At 34.3% G+C, this 23508-nt stretch overlaps 1 protein-coding gene and 1 long non-coding RNA gene across 19 annotated transcripts in view; both read left to right on the top strand.

Annotated features, from left to right (window-relative positions):
- The window catches only part of Sdccag8 (SHH signaling and ciliogenesis regulator SDCCAG8), a 232880-nt gene that overhangs the window by 44231 nt on the left and 165141 nt on the right, over positions 1–23508 (top strand). For 13 of the 18 annotated variants that reach the window (XM_040277165.2, XM_021727202.3, XM_078022972.1 and 10 more), the window contains 4 exons: positions 4356–4420; positions 5850–5963; positions 7677–7865; positions 16554–16692. In XM_040277165.2, the coding sequence (XP_040133099.1) occupies positions 4356–4420; positions 5850–5963; positions 7677–7865; positions 16554–16692 (507 nt within the window). The remainder of the gene's footprint in view (positions 1–4355; positions 4421–5849; positions 5964–7676; positions 7866–16553; positions 16693–23508) is intronic. The other 5 variants (XM_021727197.3, XM_005326568.5, XM_021727196.3 and 2 more) reach the window with 4 other exon arrangements.
- Positions 17088–22224, top strand: LOC144367277 (uncharacterized). Its single transcript, XR_013426596.1, has 2 exons — positions 17088–20882; positions 22038–22224. It is a non-coding gene; the product is annotated as an uncharacterized LOC144367277 (long non-coding RNA).

Below are 23508 nucleotides of genomic sequence, written 5' to 3'. Positions count from 1 at the left end.
TTTTCACATCCTTTCACCTTCAGTCTGTGGATGTCTTTGCAAGTGAGGTGAGTCTCTTGTTAACAGCATATTGTTGGGTCTTATTTTTTAATCCAATCTGCCAGTTTATGTCTTTTGATTGATGAGTAATATTCACAGTTATTATTGAGATATGATTTGTATTCACATTCATTTTTATTTATTTCTGATTTTTTATTTGTCTTAGTTTCTCCTTTGATTGGCTCTTCTTTTAATGTAGGTCCTCCATTTGCTGGGTTTCACTTTTTTGTTGTTTTTAATTTTCTCCTCATGGAATATTTTGCTGAGAATGTTCTGTAGTGCAGGCTTAGAAATTGTGAATTGTTTTAACTATTGTTCAGCATGGAATGTTTTTATTTCTTTAAATCTGAAGCTTAATTTTACTGGATATGAAATTTTTGGCATCTGTTTTCTTTCAGAGCTTGGCGTATATTGTTCCAGGATCTCCTAGCTTTGAGGGTTTGGGTTGAGAAATCAGCTGAGATTCTAATTGGTTTCCTCCTCTACGTAATCTGATCCTTTTCTTTACAGCCTTTCAAATTCTATCCTTATGCAGTATGGCAGGCATTTTCATTATAATGTGCCTGGTTGTATGTCTGTTGTAATTTTGTATGTTTGAGGTCCTGTCAGCCTCTTGTATTTGATTTTTAATTTCATTCTTCAGGTTTGAGAAATTTTCTGATATAATTTCATTAGAAAGATTGTGCATTTCTTTGATTTGGATATTCACACCTTCCTCTATCCCAATAAATCTTAAATTTGGTCTTTTCATGTTATCTCATAATTCTGGAAAGTTCTATTCATGGTTTCTTACCATTTTCTCTGTGTGATCAACTTTATTTTCAAGATTGTATATTGTGTTCTTTGCTTGAGAATCTGTCTTCCAAGTGCTCTAGTCTTTTGATGGTACTTTCCATTGAATTTTTAATTTGGTTTATGGATTCCATCATTTCAAGGATTTCTGCTTAATTTCTTTTCATAATCTCTCTTTATTGAAGTGATCTTCCACCTCCTGAAATTTATCTCTGATTTCATTTTTTACATCATTCTTTATGACATGAATCAGTTTATGTACATTCTGAACTCCTTATCTGACATTTCTTCTACTATATTGTCAATGGACTCTGTCATTGGAGCATCTTGGTGTTTGGGGCAGTTTGTTCTCTTGGGTTTTTTTGTTTGTTTGTTTGTTTTTCATGTTTTTGGTGTATCTTTCCATCTATCAGTGTCGATCCGAAGCACCACTGTTTCTACCCTGTAGATTTATCGTGTCTCTGAATTTTTCAGTACCTTGTGTTTAAGGGGGAGATCAATATTAACAGGACCCAATACAAACAATACATGGCCTTAAACCAAATAGCTCCTATTAAGACATCAGGCACTTTTCTCCCGATGGTCCTGAGAGCTGATTGTTGGAACCTGTGTGCCTGTCATGAAGAGCTGTTCTGTATTAAGCAAATCAGAACCAGGCACTGGGAGCTATGGATGGCCATGTTGCTGTGAGCTCTGGCTAGGATTGGTAGCTAGGGAGGGTTTAGGAGCTAGTTTGCCCTGTTGGGTGCCAGACCAATGCCAGACCTAGCAGGACCAGGGGAATCTATTGATGATAGATTGGGGATGGAGTTGGCAACCACGCTGGTGCCAGGGCCCAGTGAGTGACAACCCAAGTGGGCCCCAGGAACCCAGCGGGTGCCAGACCAGATGGCTGGGTGAACCAAGAGCAAGATGTCATCACACCCTCTTCCATTCTTCCCCATCTGTCTCCATGTGCTTCAGCACTTGCAGATCTAGAGAGAGCCCAGCTCTCTCCCTCCTCTGCAGCAAGATGGTGACTACTAGCACACCTAATAGGGAAGACCTCAGGTGTCATCAAATCTGTAGTCTCCTTGATAATGGACATCCAAGCCCTGGCCTGTGTCACAAGATGGAAGCTGCTACATCTTAAAGTGGCGATGGCAGTGGCAGCAGTGTCCCAAGATGGAGGAGGTCACATTGGAGATGGAGTCATTGTAGACATAAATCTTTCTTTTTTGTGGTGGGGGAAGGGACCAGAGATTGAACTCAGTGGTACTCAACCACTGAGCCACATCCCCAGCCTTATTTTGTATTTTATTTAGAGACAGGGTCTCACCAAGTATCTTAGCACCTCACTTTTGCTGCACCTGGCTAATTTTTTTCTTTTTGATCTTTACAACTTAATTGTTTTTTTTTCACATGCTTATCACCTACCTGCATATTTGCAATGACTTCTTTACTGCCTTCTCTTTCTCCATACTTCTGACTTAAGATTCAATGTAATAAAAAGTTTTCAATGACTATCCAGTGGCTTGATTATAAAAGTTGTGTAAAGAAAGGTCTTAATACTTTTTTCTTTTCATGGTCTAAGTTTACCTATTTAGTTCATCTTTACCCACTCCTCCACCTGGTATTTTACATTCTGGTGATAAATGATCTGTATACCATCTAAAGTTGGAGTGTGATTTCTTTAGCCTTTAGGCTTTTGCTTTACTGGAAATTATATTTCTAGTCTTAGCACTTCCTCTGTGTAAACTTCTTTATTTTTGGCTCAGTTAGGAGGTCTTACCTCTTTTCCATTTTACCTTCTGCATACCTCACTAAAATAATTATGTATAATTGAAATTGATGATCTTTCTATTACTTCCTAGAGAATAAGTTCCTTGAGTTTTGAGGCACCTTCATCCTAGACATCCAATAAATACTTGTTAGATAAAAGAACATTTGGATACCAACTGAATGAAGTTTGTTAGATGATGTACCATTTTGGCCTATCATGTGATTTATTTACTTTTTAAAAATTTTTAATTGATTTTTAAAAAAGTAAATGACAGCAGAATGCATTACAATTCTTATTACACATATACAGCACAATTTGTATATAAAATATACAAATTGTATATAAAATATGTTTATGGTTGTATATAAAATATGTTCATACCAATTCGTGTCTTCATACATATACTTTGGATAATAATGTCCATCACATTCCACCATCCTTGCCAACCCTCTACCCCATCTCTTCCCTTTTCATCCCTCTGCCCTATCTAGAGTTCATCTATTCCTCCCATGCTCCCCCTCCCTACTCCACTATGAGTCAGCCCCCTTATATCAGAGAAACATTCAGCATTTGTTTTTTGGGGATTGGCTAACTTCACTTAGCATTATCTTCTCCAGCACCATCCATTTACCTGCAAATGCCATGGTTTTATTCTCTTTTATTGTTGTGTAATATTCCATTGTGTGTATATATGCCACATTTTTTAATCCATTCATCTACTGAAGGGCATCTAGATTGGTTCCACAGTTTTGCTATTTTGAATTGTGCTGCTGTAAATATTGATGTGGCTGTGTCCCTGTAATATGCAGTTTTTAAGTCCTTTGAGTATAGACCGAGGAGAGGATAGCTTGGTCAAATGGGGCTCCATTCCCAGTTTTCCAAGGAATCTCCATACTGCTTTCCATATTGGCTGCACCAATTTGCAGTCCCACCACAATGTATGAGTGTGCCTTTTTCCCCCACATCCTCGCCAACACTTATTGTTGTTTGTCTTCATAATAGCTGCCATTTTGACTGGAGTGAGATGAAATCTTAGAGTAGTTTTGATTTGCATTTCTCTCATTGCTAGAAATGATAAACATTTTTTCATGTATTTGTTGATTGATTGTATATCCTCTTCTGAGAAGTGTCTGTTCAGGTCTTTGGCCCGTTTATTGATTGGGTTATTTGGTTTTTGGTGCTTAGCTTTTTGAGCTCTTTAAATACCCTAGAGATTAGTGCTCTATCTGATATGTGAGAGGTAAAAATTTGCTCCCAAGATGTAGGCTCTCCATTTACCTCACAGATTGTTTCTTTTGCTCAGAAGGAACTTTTTAGTTTGAATCCATCCCATTTATTGATTCTTCATGTGATTTATATCATTACTTTTTATCCTCTATCCAGCACACATTTATTCTATGTCAAATATGCTTGAGTCAGAATAGTGATTTTCCAAAAGATTTAAACTTGTCCTCATGGATCTACTAATTTAACAATATATTTTTCTCTGAGTCACACTTAGAAGGGTAAGATCTGATATGTGCAATTTTGAAAGACAGAAAAAGTGTCAATAATAGCCATTTTATGACTCAGTAGTTCTTTGGAGGCATTTATCCACCAAAAATTTTTAAAAATTGCGTGAGCTGAAGAAAATGTTTTCTAAGAGTAAACAGTTATTTGTGTTTGTAAAGGAAAGAAAATATTAAGTTTAATATTAATATTTTAAATGTACTTATAAAACGCAGACATGAAAAAAATATTTTTTTCTTTTCTTGTTCTTTAGGAGGGGTTAAAACTTACATATGAGGCAAAGAGTGAAATCCTGGAATCTCAATTGACATTTTTGAGGTAAAGTGAATTATCCATTTATAGTCACAGTAAAAGAATAATAATCTTAAGATATGTTTGAGTGTTTATGAACTACTGGTTTTACTCAAATTTAGAATTACTTGGTAATATTTTATATGCAATATGATTTATATGCAATTTTTCTCACATTAGTAAAGGATGAAAAGGCATAAAATTGTGAATCCTTTTTCAAACAACATTTCTGTGTGCTAAATTATACATATATACGTCTTCATCAGTTGTAACATATTTGTGTTTTCTTATAGAAATAAGGATTACTAGTTGTTCTTATAAATTGTGCTTTTATAGTTAAATAGTGAAAATAAAACACTCAAGCATTAAAATTATAAGCAAGTAATTTTTTCTCTGTAGATCAACTTTATGTAATTTAAAATTGTAACAATAATATAATAATTTGAATATTTGTATGCATGATGAATTTAAGTATATTTGATGCATGTTCATCTACTTTTTATAATTCTTTGTTATAGATCCCTTTAAAACTTTGACTAATAGTTTAACCATTACTGATTTATGAATAAGTAGAAAAAGATATCATCAGCAATTAATTTTTGATAAAAGATCACTTGAAATTGTGGTAATACATGTTTTCAAATCAAGTGAATTTAAAAATATTTTTATAATTTTATTTTACTAAGTACAACTTGAAATAAGTTGGAAAATTTTCTAGTTCATGTACCAACTAGACTTACCTAGAGCAATGCAAAGAACCAGAACTAATGGCTTTCACTGTACATGCTATTACTTATTTTTAATGTACTCTTAAGTTTTAGGATTTCTATGGAGATTTTTACTTTTTCACAAAGAGCCCTAACATTTAAAAAATAGTCTAATACTTGCTTTCCTGCTTTTTATCTTACTTTGTTGTCTTTTGATTTCCATCATAATTTAATTCTTCAATTTTTGAAGTGATATGTTACTAGATATTAAACTAATGAGAATGTGACTTATTTAGTCTCACTCAGAATTCAACTATGTCATCTTTAATTACATTAGCATACCAGCTTGCACTGAGTTAGACTTTATTCTCTGCATTCTTCTGTTTCTTAACGTTTTTGTAACCTAATTTAAGATTATTCAAAGAGGCATTTTTCTGAAACAAAGAAATAAAATCACTATTCAGAAATTCCTTTTAAATATTCTCTTTTGCCATTCCCAGTAACCAAATCTACTTGAGTGTTTTTAGTCTTAACCCAGACAAAAGTTAGTAATAGGACCCCTTGACTTTGGAATGTGCTTCCAAAATTCTTTTTATAAAGCCTTTGAAATTCAGACTTTCTTTATGCAATACTTAAAACGAAACATTATGTTAGAAATGCTATATTGGAGAGAGGGCATACACAGCTCCTTTATTTCCCCCCTGCAAATTTTAAACCACCATTAGATTAACTTTTTGTTTAATCCTTAGACATTCTAAAAATTACTCCACCTCCTTTGGGCTGCTTGAGAGTCCCCAAATCTCAAGAGTTGAAGACGTATATTTCAGCCGGGAGGAATGGTTGTTGGCGTTTCCTCTGCAACAGTGAGTGTACTAGTCAGCTTTTGATTGCGATGATTAAACCACCCAATATGAAACTTAAAAGCCAGAAAGATATATTTTGGCTCACAGTTTTAGAGGTTTAAGTTGAAGGTCTGCTGGCTCCATTGCTTTAGGCCTAAGGCCAGGCAGAATATGATGGTGGAAGGGTATGGCAGAGCCGCACATAATGGCAATAGAGACTGAGAGAGAAAGAGAGAGAGATACAGAAAGAGGAAAAGGTTAGAACCGTGATATACCCTTCCAGGGCATGACCTCAGTGACCTGCTTCCTTCAACTGGACCTCACCTCCTACAGTTTCCCCCACCTCCCCAAAATGCCATTAGCTATGAACTGATCGATGGATTAATCCATTGATAAAATCAATCCCTCATAACCCAGTTGCTTCCCAAAAGCCCCACAGTTGCTATACTGGGGACCAAACCTTCAACACATTAACCTTTGGGAAACATTCCAGGTCCAAACCATAACATTGAGCAAGTTAAAATAGTTATAGTCCCCAAGCATAGAAACGCCAACAACAGGGAGTAGACTGAGCAGGAGATTGAGTGTATACCTTTGGTAGTCCAGGACTGAGCAGGACACAGTAGTAGACTGAGTGTATACCTTCAGAAGTCCAAGAATTTATAACATTGTCTCCTTTGTAAGCTTGGTAGTTGGCTTTTAAAAAATATATGGTAGGATGACACAATCCTGTAATTTGGGAGTCTAAGGCAGGAGGATTGCAAATTTGGGGGTAGCCTAGGCAATATAATGAGACCCATATGTATGTGTGTGTATACATCTTTTCCATATATACATGGAAAAGGACTTCTGGACAATGAGGCTCAGTTTCTCAGTTGACCTACCAAAGCTTTACTAGAGATGAAGAAGAAATTGGGGAAATGCAACCCATGTACTAGTCACTTAATTCTTAAAATATCAATTTAAAGAAAAACTTCTTTTACGGGTGAGTGCTTAAAGTAAAAGCAAACAAAAATCTCTCTCTCTCTCTCTCTCTCTCTCTCTCTCTCTCTCTCTCTCTCTCTCTCACACACACACACACACACACACACACACACACACACAAAATTCTCTAGCTCTTTCTTTAGCAAGCTGCATATTTCTAGCTAATAGCTACTACTTTTGAATTCTTGACTGGCAAGTTCTCTGTAATTTCTTTCTGTGGCCCACTTTCTTTTGAAACAACTCTTTGAAGAACTTTGTGATTAGATAATCTTTTATTTTTTCCTCCTAAAGAGGAAATAATAAATAATAAGTTAGTCATGGATAAAATCCATATTCTTTGTTGAACTTTTGAGGTATTCTCTATAAATTTTATGAACCTAACTCCCAAAATAGGGTATTTCCCTTACTTCAAGGATATTGTATCATGTCATTCCACCTTTTATTAAGGGAGACTATTTAGGGTTTATATTTGGAGTTTTATTTTTGTTTTGTAGGTAATATGTTAATGGAGGTAAAATTCTATTAAAGGGTAAACTCTAAACTGTATTAAAATCTTACAAGAAATTGAGCTACTTAATATATTCAAGTCTAATAATCACTGCATCAGGATAATCAGATCTACGTTTCAAGGTTGTGAAGCAAAGTTGTAAGGTAAACACCCATAATGATGGTAGTAATTCATAATGACTGACTTGAATGTAGAATACTTCTTCCAGGATATTTCCTAGAATTTTTTCCCCTTGTTTTTAGGAAAGACTTAGCTGAATATCAGAAAAACTGTGAAGATCTTAGAGAGCGATTAAAACATAAAGAGTCTCTTCTTGCTGCTAATATTTCCAGCCATGTTGGAGGCCTTTGTTTGAAGTGTGCTCAGCATGAAGCTGTTCTTTCCCAAACTCATAATAACGTACATATCCAAACCATCGAAAGACTTTCTAAGTAAGTATGCTTATATGTCCAAAGTCTTTGGCAACATAGAAAATTATGTGTTCTTTTATCTCCATGCTAAATAAATCACATGTGGTTAGTATTAAGCCTCAAATACAGCAGATTTTAAAAGATTCCTTCAATGTAGCTTCCTTAAAGAAAGAATGGGAAGTTCTGCCAACTGTGAGTAACCATGTCATTTTGAAAAAACTATTTAATCTTTTGATTTTGGTATCATCTTGAATGGAACTAGTTAATATTTACAATTCTGTCCAGTTCTGTGACTCTATAATAAACAAACCCATCACTATTCTTAGCAAAACCAAGTATTATAGGAATTCCTTTATTTTATTTTAAACTATACTTGGATTCCCCCAGTATAGTTTAGGTACAATGAGTTACTACTACATGTTCCTCATGTGCCTGTTATGAAGAATATTATGAGTATAGTGGGAGAAGGACCCAATATATTATAGTATTAATATTTGAGTATTGACTAAGGACAAATTACAAATGAGTTTAATGTTGTAAAAGTTTGCAGTGAGGCTGAAATATCATTCTCTGTGTGCATCTCCTTTATTCCATGTTCACTTTTACAAAGGAAGCCATTTCCTGTGAAGATTTTATTCATTAGAAGTTGAAAATTATTATTTATCATAGAATTCAATATTGGTTTTGAAGTGTGGGTTTTCCCATGCTCCTTGCTTTTTCTATTTTCAAAGATGCTTCTCTCTATCTGCTATGCTCAATCTTCACTTCCTTTTAGAAGTATTCTTTCACTAGCCCTGTTCCATTTTTGTCCTCAGCCATCTTAAATTACTTTATTCAGTGATTTATATTGCATATACTTGGAGGCAGCAATCAGCAGGTTAGACATCAGCTACCAGATATATTGAATGTTCTTAGAGTCTGGAAGGTACAGAGGGGCTTCAGTATTTTTTAAGTACTTGCTATAGGTCAATAAAGTTTCCTGGTATTTGGGCCTATGGTAGACATTTAGTGTTTGCTGTTCATGTGGCAAGGCATTTATTGTTTAGCTGTCAAAGTTACTTCAGTTGCAATTGGAGTGGAAGAGTGGAATGACTATGATCATTAAAGTGAGACTGATCTTGCTGTATGTCTTGACCTTTAGACAACTAGTTCTCTGAATTTGGAATCTTCCGCTGCTTGAAGATATAATACTTACTCTTGGTATTTTACTGAGTCACCTTAGCCTTCTGACCAAGTACAGGCTTTTGAAACAGACTGCCTGGGTTCATATGCTAGTTCTATCACTGAATTACTATGTACTTTCACTAAAATTACTCAACCTCTTTGTGCCTCAATTCCTTCATTTTAAAAATGGTGGTAAAATTACCTAACACATAGGGCATTTTGAAGGGTAATTGAGAATTGGTTAACTGTATGGTGCTTAAAACACTTCCCAACTTATAGTAAATATTCAGTAAATACTGAAATCACTTTGTACCTCCAAGGACATTCAATATACCTGGTAGCTGTGGTTTCTACACATGACTAACCTACTAATTATTATATAAAAACTGAACCTCCAATATGGACTGAATGATAGCTTTTGTGATCTACTCAATGGTTCTGGGTTTTTGTTGTTGTTTTTAAATATTATATAGTTAAACATGTTATTAATTATTTATATATTCAATATAAGTATTCATATACACTATATGAATATATATGAGTTCATATATATTCAATATAAATATCAAATTACATATATTAAATTTACTTTTATATCCAACTAACAAGTGGTGAACATTTATTATTTGCAAGGCTGTACCAGGCAATTTAGAAAAATAATTTTTTCTAATCTTTTTTAAAATTATTTCAGTTGTAGATGGACACATTTTTATTTTTTTTCTTTCCTTTGTGTGTGGTGCTGAGAAATAAGCCTAGTGCCTCACATGTGCTAATCAAGCATTCTATCACTGAGCCACAGCCCAAGACTTCTAATCTTAATAAGAAATTTTGTGAGATAGTTAGGATTACCACTATTTTATACCTATGTAAAGTGAAACTCAAAGAAAGTAAAATTTTGTCTGTTTATATTTGGGGGAAAAAAAGATAGAATAGAACATGACCTTACAAAATTTGGGATAGTTTAAAAAGACAAATATAATTCAGAGTTTTAAAGTATTAAAAGTAAATATGGAAAAGTATCTTAATGGCCTTGGGCTTGTTACAGTGCTAAGTATAACATGAAAAGTGGAAGTCATTAAAAAATGACACATTTGATTTCATTAAAGAATAATTTCCCTTATGATAAAGTATTTAAAATTAGTTAAAATGCTCAAAAAACGTTTGCCATTTTTAATCAAAAGAGTAGTACAGTAAAGAATTTGCTTCAAAACAAACAAAAACAAAAAACTGCCCAGTTGAATGTGAGTAAAGTAATTGGTAAGCAATAGAAGAGAAAGATGTCAATACATGAGAAGATGTTCATTCTGTTTGTATTCAAGGAAATCAAATCTAAGGAAACAACTAACCCATCAGGAAAAAATTAAAGAAGATTGATAATCCCAAGAGGTGGTAATGCTCATAAATAATTTTCTTTCTTGCTGATGGAACTATAAGTTGGTATAACTACTTTAGAGGGCAATTTAGCACTACCATTAATATTTAAATTATGCATGACACTTTTTAAAATCTACCTTAGAGAAAAAGCACATATATATAATGTGGCACTTACAGGAAATATGTTTTGCAGCACTGTTTATAATAGAGTGAACAATCTAAGTATCTTCAAAGGAGACTAAATACAAGAGAGAAAGAAAGAGAGATACTAATTAAACTATGATTTGGATGAACAGTATAAAAATGAATTAATGTAGATCTATGTATACTAATGTGGAACTAATTCCAACATATATTATTAAAGCAAAACAAAATAACTAAAGATAAACCAGTATGAAACCAGTATGAATCTGTATTTTCTAGATTTCATACACAACCATTATTCTATTTTTTCTAGGCTCTTATATATTAATAATAAAAGATTTGAAAGATTAAACACCAAATATTCAACAGTGATTGCTTCTGGAGAGGTGGAAAAAGGAAATGGTATTGAAAACTTGTGTCACATAGATTTTTACCATATGGATAACAAATTTTGCAGGGAGACTATACTGATTAAAAACTTTTTAAAAGGAACAAACCACCAGACATGGTGGCACACACACCTATAATCCCAGTGGCTTGGGAGGCTGAGGCAGGAGAATCTTAAGTTCAAAGCCATTCTCAGCAATGGTGAGGTCCTAAGCAAGTCAATAAGACCTTTTCTCTAATAAAATACAAAATAGGACTGGGGATATGGCTTAATGGTTGAGTACCCCCTGCCAAAAAAGGAAAAAGAATGTTCTATATTTTGCAGATAAAAAGAGGCAAAGGTTAAAACTAATTTAGCAAAACCAACAAATAAAATATAGGAATTTCCCCCCTTATTATATTTCCTTTCATATTATCCTTCTGGGTCATGAGAAGAATATTTCAAAAGGAAGCTGCAATGTTACATTGATTCTAAGTCTGGCAGTCATTTAGAAATTAGATTCTTGCTAAGTTATGTATTCCTTTGTCTCTATCCTAAATTTGATCTCAGCCTCTTAAAGTAAATATTAACCTACTTAGTTCAATTTTCTGCTTTGTCAGCATATTATTGACTTATGTTGTGCTTTAGTAACAGAATAGAGTGAAAAGTTTCTGCTTTTATTGTCAATGAAAATTTTGATCTGTATGATTCCCTAAATATGAGCTGGCTTTCAGCTTCTTCTAACTTATTAATGCAGAATGTTTACCACATGCTGGTTTTGTAGCATGACCAAGACTTAAAGTTTGGATTTCTAGTTTTAAATGGTTAAAAGCCTGAACTCTTAATAATCTGATGTAGTAGTATTTCCTGTATGGTTTTCACATGGAATTTTTAAAAATTATTACTTAAATATGTTAAACTGGAAAAGTTTGTTGACCCCGTTTGGAAATGTGCTATTGTGACACCATTTTTAAACAACCATGTTTCATTGTTTAGCATGTTTTGAATATATGACAGAAGAATTACTTGTGAGCTGGAGTTGTTGCTCACTGGTAAAGCATACACTTAGCATGCACCAGGCACTGGGTTCAATTCACAGCACTGACCCCCCCCCAAAAAAAAGAATGAATTAATACTTATGCAGTTATCAAGGAGAGTATGAGGCACAATTTGGAGATCAGACCATCTATATATTTGTGATATTTTGTTAGGACCTCAGGGACTTTTTGGAGAGTACGCTTAACAACTGTTAACATTGGAAACATTTTTAAAGTTGATTTGAAGTCTTTGTAATGTTTCTGAACTGACTTGCCATCAGGTAAAAGTAACAGTAAACAAAACTCTTTTTCTTTATTTTTTATTTTTATTTTTTGGTATTAGGATTGAACCCAGGGGAGCTTTACAACTAAGCTACATCCCCAGCCTTTTTATTTTTTAATTTTAAGACAGGGTCTCACTAAGTTGCTGAGGGCCTCACTACATTGCTGAAGCTGGCCTTGCACTTGCAATTCTCCTGTCTCAGCCTCCCAAGTCACAGGGATTGTAGGCATGAACTACTGTACCTACTCCCTCCCACCCCCAGAAAAGAATCAAAATACTTTAAATGGTAATCAAGATGAAACTGCTTTATATTAAAGTCCTTTCTTTAGGTCACTTCTCCAAGTTTCAGTGTACTTTTTTTTTTTTTTTTAAGAAAAGGAGGAATGATTACCATAGTAGTATCCTAGGACTTTAGTTCAGCTTGTGATTTTGGAGAGGATCACTGGCAGTATTCTGAACAGTTGGCTTTGAGAAGCTACAACAGGAACTTCCCAGAAATAAGGAACCAAAAATGTCATAGTCAGCCTTCTAGACTTTCTTTTTTTAAAATACAAGTAATAATGATAAAATTGATAACTGTGAAATAGTTTAACAATTATAAGACATTTCTTAGGATATATACACAAGATGAAACATATATATATATCAGATCAACTATCTTCTTTGCTTATTTTAAAAACTTGGCTGAGATTACTAAGAGATTTTTCTCAGTTTTACTCTGCTCTGATTTTTTGCACTAAGTTCCTTAAATATTACATGCTTGTTAGTATGAACAACTACATGCTTTTTCAATCCCAGAACTGACATTCATGCTCTTTACATAATTTTTCTGCCTCAGCTGCCTTTCATCAGGGTCATGGAATGTTGAAAAGTTAACTCTGTGTTGCTTGCTTTGAGATACTCCTTAATCATATAAATCAAAACAGTTACCTGATGTTTTTAAGCACTCACTAAACTTTTGCATGGGAGGATGGTAATTTGGAGATTCTTCCCTCTCACACTCATGTGAATATAGCATATGTATCTATACTACTTCCCATTGTGAAAGCTTCTCTCATGCCTGGCCCCAGGCTGGCCCTATGGACTTGGGGTTTTGGAAAGGACTGCAACTGATGGATAGTTACTCTGGCTAGCTGCAGTTGCCCGTCTTCAAAGAGTAAGATAACTAATAGCACTGTTAGATCCAAGGAATAAGTGTGGGGCTGAAAAATGGTAGATCAATCAGAAGGGCTACAGTCAGATAAACATAGGAATGGAGCAGGAATCAAGGCCTAGTATTGATGAGAGGGCACAGCCAGCCCAGAGCTTTGCTTTTTTTTGGTATATGGAGGCTGGCCTAATTAAAACAAAGCCAAAGCAAAAATGTAGTGATTAAGTGGATAATCTTAAAATTGCCAAAACAACTCCCTGCAAGCTTCCCAGATGATCTTAGGGTCACCTTAAAGCAGATGGTGCATTTGTTTTTACAGAAAATTGAAGTGGTCAGTCCAGTGGTTGCACAAATGTTTAGTATGATTATTTTGAAGTCTGTTGCATGATGAGTTCAACAAGACAACTGTATTTTGGGGTCTATCTAATGATTTTCAGTGGTTCAGTTGTCTAAAGTTAGTGAATTTATATTCTGAAATATTTGTAAATCAGAATGTTTTGAATTAGTTTAGTAAATTAAACTGTTTACTTTCTGATTGTAAATAGTCAGATAACTTTTTCAATTTACATCAAGAATAATAGAACAGGGAAGTAACTTTAATTCACCTGTTTTGATGCCATCCTATAGCATTTATTCATTCATTTATTCTTTTATCATTTATTTTGTTGAGCATCTATTGTGTAATAAATACTATTCATAACAAAAGGTTATCCTAAAAAGAAATTAAGTAGATTAAATATGTCTCCCATAAGAAGCAAGTCTGTTAGATTTTGACCTGTTGTGATCTGTTAGCACACTTATAACACTGAGGGGTTTTTTAATCCATTCTTATGATTTGGAACTTTTCCTTTGACGATGACATGTTATAAGGAACAGATAAGATCACTGAAGAATAACTTTTTTTTTCAGTAGATTTTAAAATTTAAGACAGGTGACTGATGTTTATATTGACTTCCTATCCTTAAAGAATAAATCTTTATATTCTTCTAGAATCATAAGTCTTACTAGATTACATATCCACAAAGAACCTAATTCCATTTTGTTATATGAATTTTTAAATAGAAATAACAAAATCAATTTTGTTTGATTTGTATTGATTTTTTTACTTATAATGGAAAAGTTTAATCTTGTTTTGATTCTTGCATTTTTTCATGTAATTATTGTACTTGATTATATTTAATCAAAACAATTACTGCTTTTTAAATTTCCTTTAGGATAAAAAATTAAAATCACTTTTATCACTGTAAAGCAAATAAATCAAGAAATTCTAAAGTGAAGATCATCTTGTTCCCATGAATGTTATATTTATAGAAATTTATTATTTTTTAACAAAAAGATCTTTATGAAACAGCTAATAATTCTTTGTTCAATAAAATGTTTTTAAAATGTCTGCTTTCTAAATAACACAAATAGTTAAAATTATCTTATCTTAAAAAGATTTTTTTAAATGGAGATATTGGTTAATTCAGAAGCAGTTCAAACTCAGCATTTATAATCTTCTATGACTCTTAAAGTTTGCTTAATTAAAAAAAAATCACAGTTCCTTTCTCAGAACTTGGCAATAAAAAGGAAACTGCATTTGACTCAGTTTCCTCTTTCCTTGGTCTATACCCAAAGGACTTAAAAACAGCATACTATAGGGTCACAGCTACCTCAATGTTTATAGCAGCACAATTCACAAAAGCTAAACTATGGAACCAACCTAGATGCCCTTCAGTAGATGAATGGATAAAAAAATGTGGCATATATACACAATGTAATATTACTCAGCAATAAAATAGAAGAAAATCATGGCATTTGCAGGTATATGGATGGCGTTGGATAAGATAATGCTAAGTGAAGTTAGCCAATCCCCCAAAAAAAACAAATGTCAAATGTTTTCTCTGATATAAGGAGGCTGACTCATATTGGGGTAGGGACAGGGAACATGGGAGGAATAGATGAACTCTAGATAGGGCAGAAGATTTGGAGGGGAAGGGAGGGGGCATGAGGTAATTAATGATGGTGGAATGTGATGATCATTACTACCCAAAGTACATGTATGAAGACACCAATTGGTGTAATATACTATGCATACAACCAGGAAAAAAAAAGGAAACTGTAAGCATTTCAACTGAATTTGAAAACACAGTTTAAAATTTGAATTCTTTAATAAAGCATAAAACTGCATGTATATGACAGTCCAACATCCTTTTCTTTCTTTCCTTCTTTCTTTCTTTCTTTCTTTTTTTTTTTTGTGTGTGTATGTAGAAAGTTTCCAACCTCACTTTGTCTCTGTCTTTGGTCTTATGGGCATTTTTATTCATTCCATAAGTCCCAAATATCCTTATATTTGATATGGGATTTATTTAACCAATGAGATCTCATCCTTATTATATTCTATGCCAAAGCATTTTCACATTCTGTTCACTTCTATCCTCAAGAAACAGCTTTGCCCAGGAGACTTCTGAGAATTGCTGAGGAAGAGGTAGGTGTGGCCATTATCAACCCCAGTGAGATGGTTTTGTTAAATTGTGTTATGTATATGACCAGGGGGGTTGAGAGTTTTCCACTGTACTACCACTGAAATAATGTGTTAATAGGTGAATGAATTTTATTGAAATAAAGGGTAAACAGGAAGATTGGGGAGGAAGATGAAAAGGAAAGAACATTTTTTGTTGTTGTTCCAGTGAATGAGAAGAATTAGTGACAAAACAGGCTTAGTTTTTTTTTTTTTACATTTATTTATTTATTTGTTTAGAGAAACCTTATGACATAAATCTTTTACACTTAGTCCCTTCTTAAAAACATTTATTCCTATTTTGAGATACAATATCTAAAATATCCCACTGTGTGTGGGTTTGGTTTTTTTTGTTTGTTTGTTTGTTTGTTTTTTCTAGCTCTACAACATTTTCCTTACTAATTTGCTCTTTTGGGGGCAATCCTCAGTGTTCCAGCCTTTCCACAATAGATTATTGTATTACACAGATGTAGCCTTGCCTTAAATACTCTCTGCCCCTCTGGTTGCTCTGCCAGCCACTCGCCAAGTGAGGACACAGGACGAACAGTTCTCTGGGGTGTGCTTCAGTGTGTTGAGCTGGCCCTCCCTGGCTCTTTGTCTAATACATACTAATGCTTTTTTCCCTCCTGACTTAGGAGTACATGCTAGTTTGATCATTTCTTGTTTTGCTTGTTCTTTCTGTGTTAACAGAGAAAGAGATGACTTAATGTCTGCACTAGTTTCTGTAAGGAACAGCTTGGGAGATATGCAGCAAAGAGAAACAAGTGCCTATGAACAAGTTAAACAAGCTGTGCATATGACTGAAGAAGCCAATTTTGAAAAGACCAAGGCAAGTCTAATAAGATGAAAATAAAGGCAATGCAGAATTACTCCTTTTTTTTTCCTATTTCTTTGGTTATTCTTTTGTAACTAAACTTTTTCCAAACACAAAGTGAAACTGTTTTAATGTTGACTTTTCTAAATTAAACAGGTTTGGTATTTGAAGGATTCTTTTTTCCTCTGCAAATGATTTTGTTATATCATTATTCAGAGATTGTAATGCAATATGGTGACATATTTTGAGAGACTTGTATGCTTAACTTTTTATTTGCTGATAGTTTTCAATACTGTGGAAATCTTAACACCTATAATCACTCATTTTTATATGTTCACATATGGCTAAAGACACATTTTTCCTCTAGACGTGGAAAAATTTATAACATAAATAGGGCACAGATAATAATATATATAGATAATAATATTTTGTTCCATCATTAGCTATGAGTTAGAATCCATTGTCAGCTAAATTAAACATATTTTAAAATAATGATAGTGATGGTACTAAACACTTAGTGATCAGACAGTATTCATATCTATGAACTTTAAATAATAGGAAGTTACCGTTGTTTTATTGTTGTATTTGGGGGCCACACCTTACTCCATTAAAGTTACTGTGTATTTTCTCTATACACACAAGCCATCCTTCAAGTGCTTAATAGCCACATATATCCATTGATTACCGGTAGTGGACAGTGCAGATACAGAACACTTTCACTATCACCAAAACTTGTTCTAGGAGTCTAGAGTGACAGAGTGCTTGCCTAGTATGTGTGAGGCCCTGGATTCTATCCCCAGCACCAGGGGCATGGAGGTGGCAGGGTTGGTGGCGGGGGTTGCATTGGATAGCATTGGTCTAAACCATGGACAGATTGAGCATCCCTAATCTGAAATGCTCTGAAATCTGATTCTTTTTTTTTTTTTAAAGTACTTAGCAATGTTGCTCAAAAAAGTCTTTAATTTTGAATTTGAGGTTTTTGGATTCATATGTTCACCCAGAATCTGAAACTCTTCTGGCCAGGCATTTTGGGTAAGGGATTCTCAACATGTGGTAACGTTAATGTTTTATTAAAATGTCAGAGCTAACACCTGTAATCCTAGCTACTTGGGAGATTGAAGCAGAATGAGCACAACTTTGAGACTAGCTGGGCAACTTAGTGAGACCCTGTCTTAAAAAAAATAAAAAGGGCTGGGAGTGAAGTTCAATGGTAGAGTATTTGCCTTGTATGTGTGAGGCCCTGAGTTCAATTCCTAGTACCCCGCTAGACAAAAATACACACACACACACACACACACACACACACACACACACACACACACAGAGATATTCAATTGACCCACATTCACTGCTAATTTCTGCACTAATGCTTCTCCTCTGCCTTTGAAACTCAGATTCAAATCTCTCACATATTTTGTTTCCTCTAGCACTCATTTCTTCATTTCCTCAGAGCTCAGTCATAATCCTTAAAATCTCCACTGAAGGTCCTTTTGTCTTTCATTTTATCTCCTGTGACTCTGATGGATGCGTTAGCCCTTATTTTCCTCATTTCTTACTGCCATGTGCAGGCCTTTGTTTTGAAATCTGCTTGGATGATCATTTTTTTTTTTGAAACTAGGTTACTATTCTTCTTTGAAATCAGCATTTTTGCTGGACCCAGTGATGCAGGCCTGTAATTCCTGCAACTTGGGAGGCTGAGGCAGGAGGATTGGAAGCTTGAGGCCAGCCTGTGCAACATAGCAAGGCCTTTATTTCAAAAAACAAAAAGGAAATCAGTGTTGTCATGTTGTCTCTCTTCTCCCTTATCATAATCAATAGAAACTCTCAACCAAGAAGACACTCTAGGCACTTTTAAAAATCTTTAGCATCTGACCCTTTCCTCCTCCATCCTTTTTTCATCATACTTATAGCTTTCAACATTTATGCTGTTAACATGTACAACAGGAACAACACCAACCCCCTTTGTCCTTTATTGAGGTTAAGGACAATAGTCAAGAGCCACTGTTTGTTTTCTGATCCCTCAAATGTCTCTTCTACTCTTTTAAAATTTTTTTTTTCTTTACCAGCCCTCTATTTCCTAAGATGAATCTCTTTTTCTAAGTTTTTGATGTCTCTTATTTCTGGGGTTTCTAATGGATCTTTGACCTACTGGTCATCAGTTATATCTTACTTGCATCCCTCTTCTCTCTCTCACCACTGTTCCCCCACCCCATTCTATATACAGCTGTCATTCTCCAAAATTCAGGCTTCACATGATCAGTATATACTTAATTTCATACCCCCAGTTCATCATTTTACTGGCAGAGTTTTCCAAAAAGTTGTCTTTCCTAGTATCTTTCCTTTTATTTCTCATCACATTGTAGTCAGGCTTTCAACAAACTGTAGTGTAATTTTATACTACTGAACTACTCACTTAATGATCACTAGTGACTTCCTGATTATCAAATCCAGTGACTTCATCTCAATCCTCATGCTACATAGACCTTGAAGTTTTGGAAGCCATTAATTGTCCTATCATGACATAATCTCTTTCCTTTGATTTATCTAATATTTCATTCTCATGAATTCTCCTTGTATGGCTCTTACCTACTCTTTTTGAATCTAGTTTAAATTGTGTTCTATAACCCCTAAATGTAGACTTTTTTTTAAGTGTCTCTTAAAAGAGTCTTTGGGGTTAAAGACTCTTACATGGCATGTTCACTTGGCACTGGCGCATTTGGTGACAGCCTTAGTGCCCTCCAACACCGTGTGCTTGGCCAGCAACCCATGTAGCTCGAGGCCCAGGACCTTTTGGATCTTCTTTCCTCAACGTGATGGTGGAGCACTTGTAGCATTTCAGGTACATTGGCTCTCCCACAATGCGCTCAAAGATGTCATTGACTAGAGAGTTCATGATGCCCATGGCTTTCAGAAGAGATGCCTGTGTCGGTTTGCACCTGCTTCTGCACCTTGTACACGTACGTGGAGTAGCTCTTCTGGCTACCGGGCTTGTGCTTCTTACAGTCGTTCTGTGGATTATACCTTCTTCTTGGAGTCCTTCCTCAGGGCAGAGTGGACTTCTATGGGTTAGGCATGGTCAGTGAGCAAAAACTGCAAAACAGCTAAATGTAGACATTATTCAGAACTAATTTCTATCCCTCCTTCCATGTTTTCCTGATTTCCTGGGATTTGTATCTCCTCTCATGGTCAAAATTTATCTTGATTTGAACCACCCCCACATTGTGTTTTTAGCACTACCTGCTCTCTTGAGCCCCAGACCTATACTTCTTGCTTCTACTAGACCTCTTTATATGGATGATATTCCATTGGCATCTACTATACAACCAAGTTATTAATTCTTTCCTTCCATCTTCCCATCTACTAATTCTTTTCCTTCTACTATTCTCTGTATTTTTTTTTCCAAAATCACATAATTGTCTTACCAACAGCTCTATGTTAGATTCTTTAAAATGTTTGGCTCTTCCTCATCATGAACTTTTTTGTTTGTTTATGTTAAATGGCGATTGAATCCAGTAATGTTCTACTACTGAGCTACATTCCCAACCCCTTTTTATTTTTCAAGACAGGATCTGGCAATTGTTGAGGCTGGCCTCAAACTTGCAATGGCCTGCCTCGGTCTCCTGAGTTTCTGGAATTACAGTCATGTATCACTGTGCCAGCCCAGTCACTTATTCTTTATATCCAATCATTTGCCAAGCTTTATCTCTCTTGAGTCCCCTATTTACAGGCTGTTGCAATAGTTGCTTTCTCTCAGGTTTCTTCCAGGTTCAGTGTGTCTTTCAGATGGCTCTATTAAGCTTCCTGAATTGTTGATCTCTCTGTTCAGCCTTTTCCCCTGTTACAGTAGAATTAAAGATAATTCTTTAGCATGACCTTCTAGATTTTTCATGGTCTGGGCCTGCTCCAGCTTTTCTAGGCTTATCTTTCACTGCAGTCTTTCATATAAGCTACACTTTTTTCAGAATATGAACTATGAATGAACATTTTCACGAATTTGCTTATGTTAATGCTCTTCTACCCTGTGTTCATCTGTGAAATGTCTGTTCAACAGATGAAGTTCAACTCAGGTGGCAGCTTTCCCAGAAGTTTTCTCCAGCTTCTTCTTAATTTGGATTAATCTCTTCCTCGTCTATTTTCCCACTGACGTTTTATAAAGTGTTGGTGGATTTTTACATATCTTGCTCCACCAAGACCATGAAAATCAGGTCTGTAATGTTTATCATTGTATACTTTTTTTTGATATTTGCTTTTTTTCTTTTTTATTATCAGTTGTTCAAAACATTACAAAGCTCTTGACATATCATATTTCATACATTTTATCATTGTATCCTTACTTGTATTCCTCATATTAGTTGCACAATTAACATTTGTTGAAGTCAGTAATTAGTCCTAAATATTAATGTGAAGTTTTATCATTAGTGTTTCTTACAAAATTTAATAATTAAGAAGGCATTATGTGTTATGAATCTAACATTTTCACTGAATTAGTAATAATGAATACAGATTGATTACTAAGCAATTTCTAAAATGTAATGTGGGTCTAGAAGTTTTTACCTAGAAGAAATTCATATGTTCTAATACCTAGAAGGTGTATTAGAACATATGAATTTTGCCTTCTGAGAGTATTAAAACAGAAGAGGACATAGATACTTTAATTTTAAAGCCAACTACTTTTATTAAGTGGGAAAGACGTTTATTTTTTAGTTCCTTGCCTTCTGTTGCCATCTAGTGTGCTATTTGTGTATTGCATACTAAGTAAGTATAAGGAGTTATTTTATTATTATACTGTTTATTTACACTTAGAATGGCAGTGAAAATCCCTGAGACTTTTATAAGAAAATAAATGTATAACATGAAGAGATTACAGTCCCAATAACCTTTAATCAAATCCCTTCTCTTTTGCTTTTTAAATCTGTGATTTGGGTAAATTATTCAATGTCTGAAATCCCCAGTTTCTTCAACTGAGTGGTAAAATTTCTTGAGGGAATTAAATAAATGAATCCATATAAGCCATTTAGTAAAGTATCTGGAAAATATTAAGTGCTCTATGAATACTTTTGTTTGAAAATTGCAAATTATTACAAGTAGGAATAATTTTAAAACTGAAAAACAATTGCCTGGGAATAGAGGCTTACACAGTATAAAGCTTGTTAGTAAAGTTACAAGAATCAGATGCAAAGGCTAACAAGTCTTAGACCTGCCTGCTTGTCTTGGAAGGGGAATTATTGAGGGGGTGTGTATTGGAGGGCCTGGAGGCTTTGAAATAAAGTTGCCTCAAGCATATCTGAAATGAGATTCTACCTCACCTTTTTTCCCCAGCCCTGTTTATTTTATGTTATTTTTTTTTTATTTTGAGACAGGCTTACAAAGTTGCTTAGGACCTCACTAAGTTGCTGAGTTTGGCCTCGAACTTAAGATCCTTCTGCCTCAGACTCCTGAGTCCCTGGGATTACAGGCATATACTTCCTTGCTGGGCCAAGATAACCCTAATAAAGAAAAAAATTAAATACCAACCAAGTTGGTTGAATAAATATGTCCACAAACTTTGTTTGTGTCCAAATGATGTCCAAATCATTCTGCGTCTTGGATTATAGTAAAATCAGAAAGGAATTAGAAACCTGGAGTAAAACAACAACAAAAAAAAAAAATAGAAAAGCATTGCGCATTTGATTGAAGTCACAAGCATAGAAAATAGCACTTCTTGATATTCACATTTTCTGCTGCATAACAAAACCAAATTATAGTCATATGCTGCATAAGGACATTTCAGTCACGGATGGATCAGATGTATGACATTGACCTTATACGATTATAATGTAACTAAAAAATTCCCTGTGGCCAATGTCATCGTCATTGTAAGGACATAGTATAACACATTACTCATGTGTTTGTGGTGATACAGGTATAAACTTACTATGCTGCTAGTCATAATTATGTTGCATACATAATGTTTGATAATGATAATAAGGGAATGTTCACTTATATATTAACTGTATCATACTATTTATCATTATTTTAGAGTATACTCCTTCTATTTATAAAAAACATTTACTGTAAAACAGTATGTCCTGTTATGCTAGCAGCAGACTTATATGTCTCATGTTTTGTGTTTTTTGATTGCACCAAGAGGCAATGTCACATGATTGACCTATAACATCTAGGTTTATGTAAGTGTACTTTACAATGTTTTCATGATGAAATTGCCTAATGATGCATTTCTCAGAATATGACCTTGTCATTAAATTATGCTGACTTTATCTTGAAAACTGAATATAGGGATAGATTGATTAATGAGTTTCTGTTAAGTAAGTGTTTATAACTTAAATTTGGTAGTTTGCATTATTAATGAGTTATATGCTTGAAATGTGTTGATAATCATTTTTATTTTATGGGCTTGCTTTCTTGTTTTCTTTAGTTTTGTTTTGTTGGTACTGGGGATTGAACTCAAGGGCGAATAACCACTGAAATTAACCACTGAGTCACATCCCCAGCCTTTTTTTTTTTTTTTTTTTTTTTTTTTTTTTTTTTTGAGGTAGGGTCTTGCTAAATTGCTTAGGGCTTTGCTAAATTTCTGAAACTGGTCTCAAACTTGCAATCCTCTTGCCTTAGCCTTCACTGGGATTACAGGATTGCACCACCATTCCCAGCTGTGGGCTTTATTTTGTAAAAAATAAAAGCACATTGATAAATTCTAAAATTTGTTCCTATAACTATACATTTCTTATAACAGGTTAATTCTTTAGTCATGAATTGTTCTATCACTAGAATTTCTAGGAAACCAACCCTTTTGGTTAGAAAGGGCTTATTATATCCTAAAATAGCTTTCTTATT

This window comes from Ictidomys tridecemlineatus, chromosome 10, assembly GCF_052094955.1.
Source record: "Ictidomys tridecemlineatus isolate mIctTri1 chromosome 10, mIctTri1.hap1, whole genome shotgun sequence".
Taxonomy (NCBI): Eukaryota; Metazoa; Chordata; class Mammalia; order Rodentia; family Sciuridae; genus Ictidomys; species Ictidomys tridecemlineatus.
This window is presented reverse-complemented; position numbering and strand designations above follow the sequence as displayed.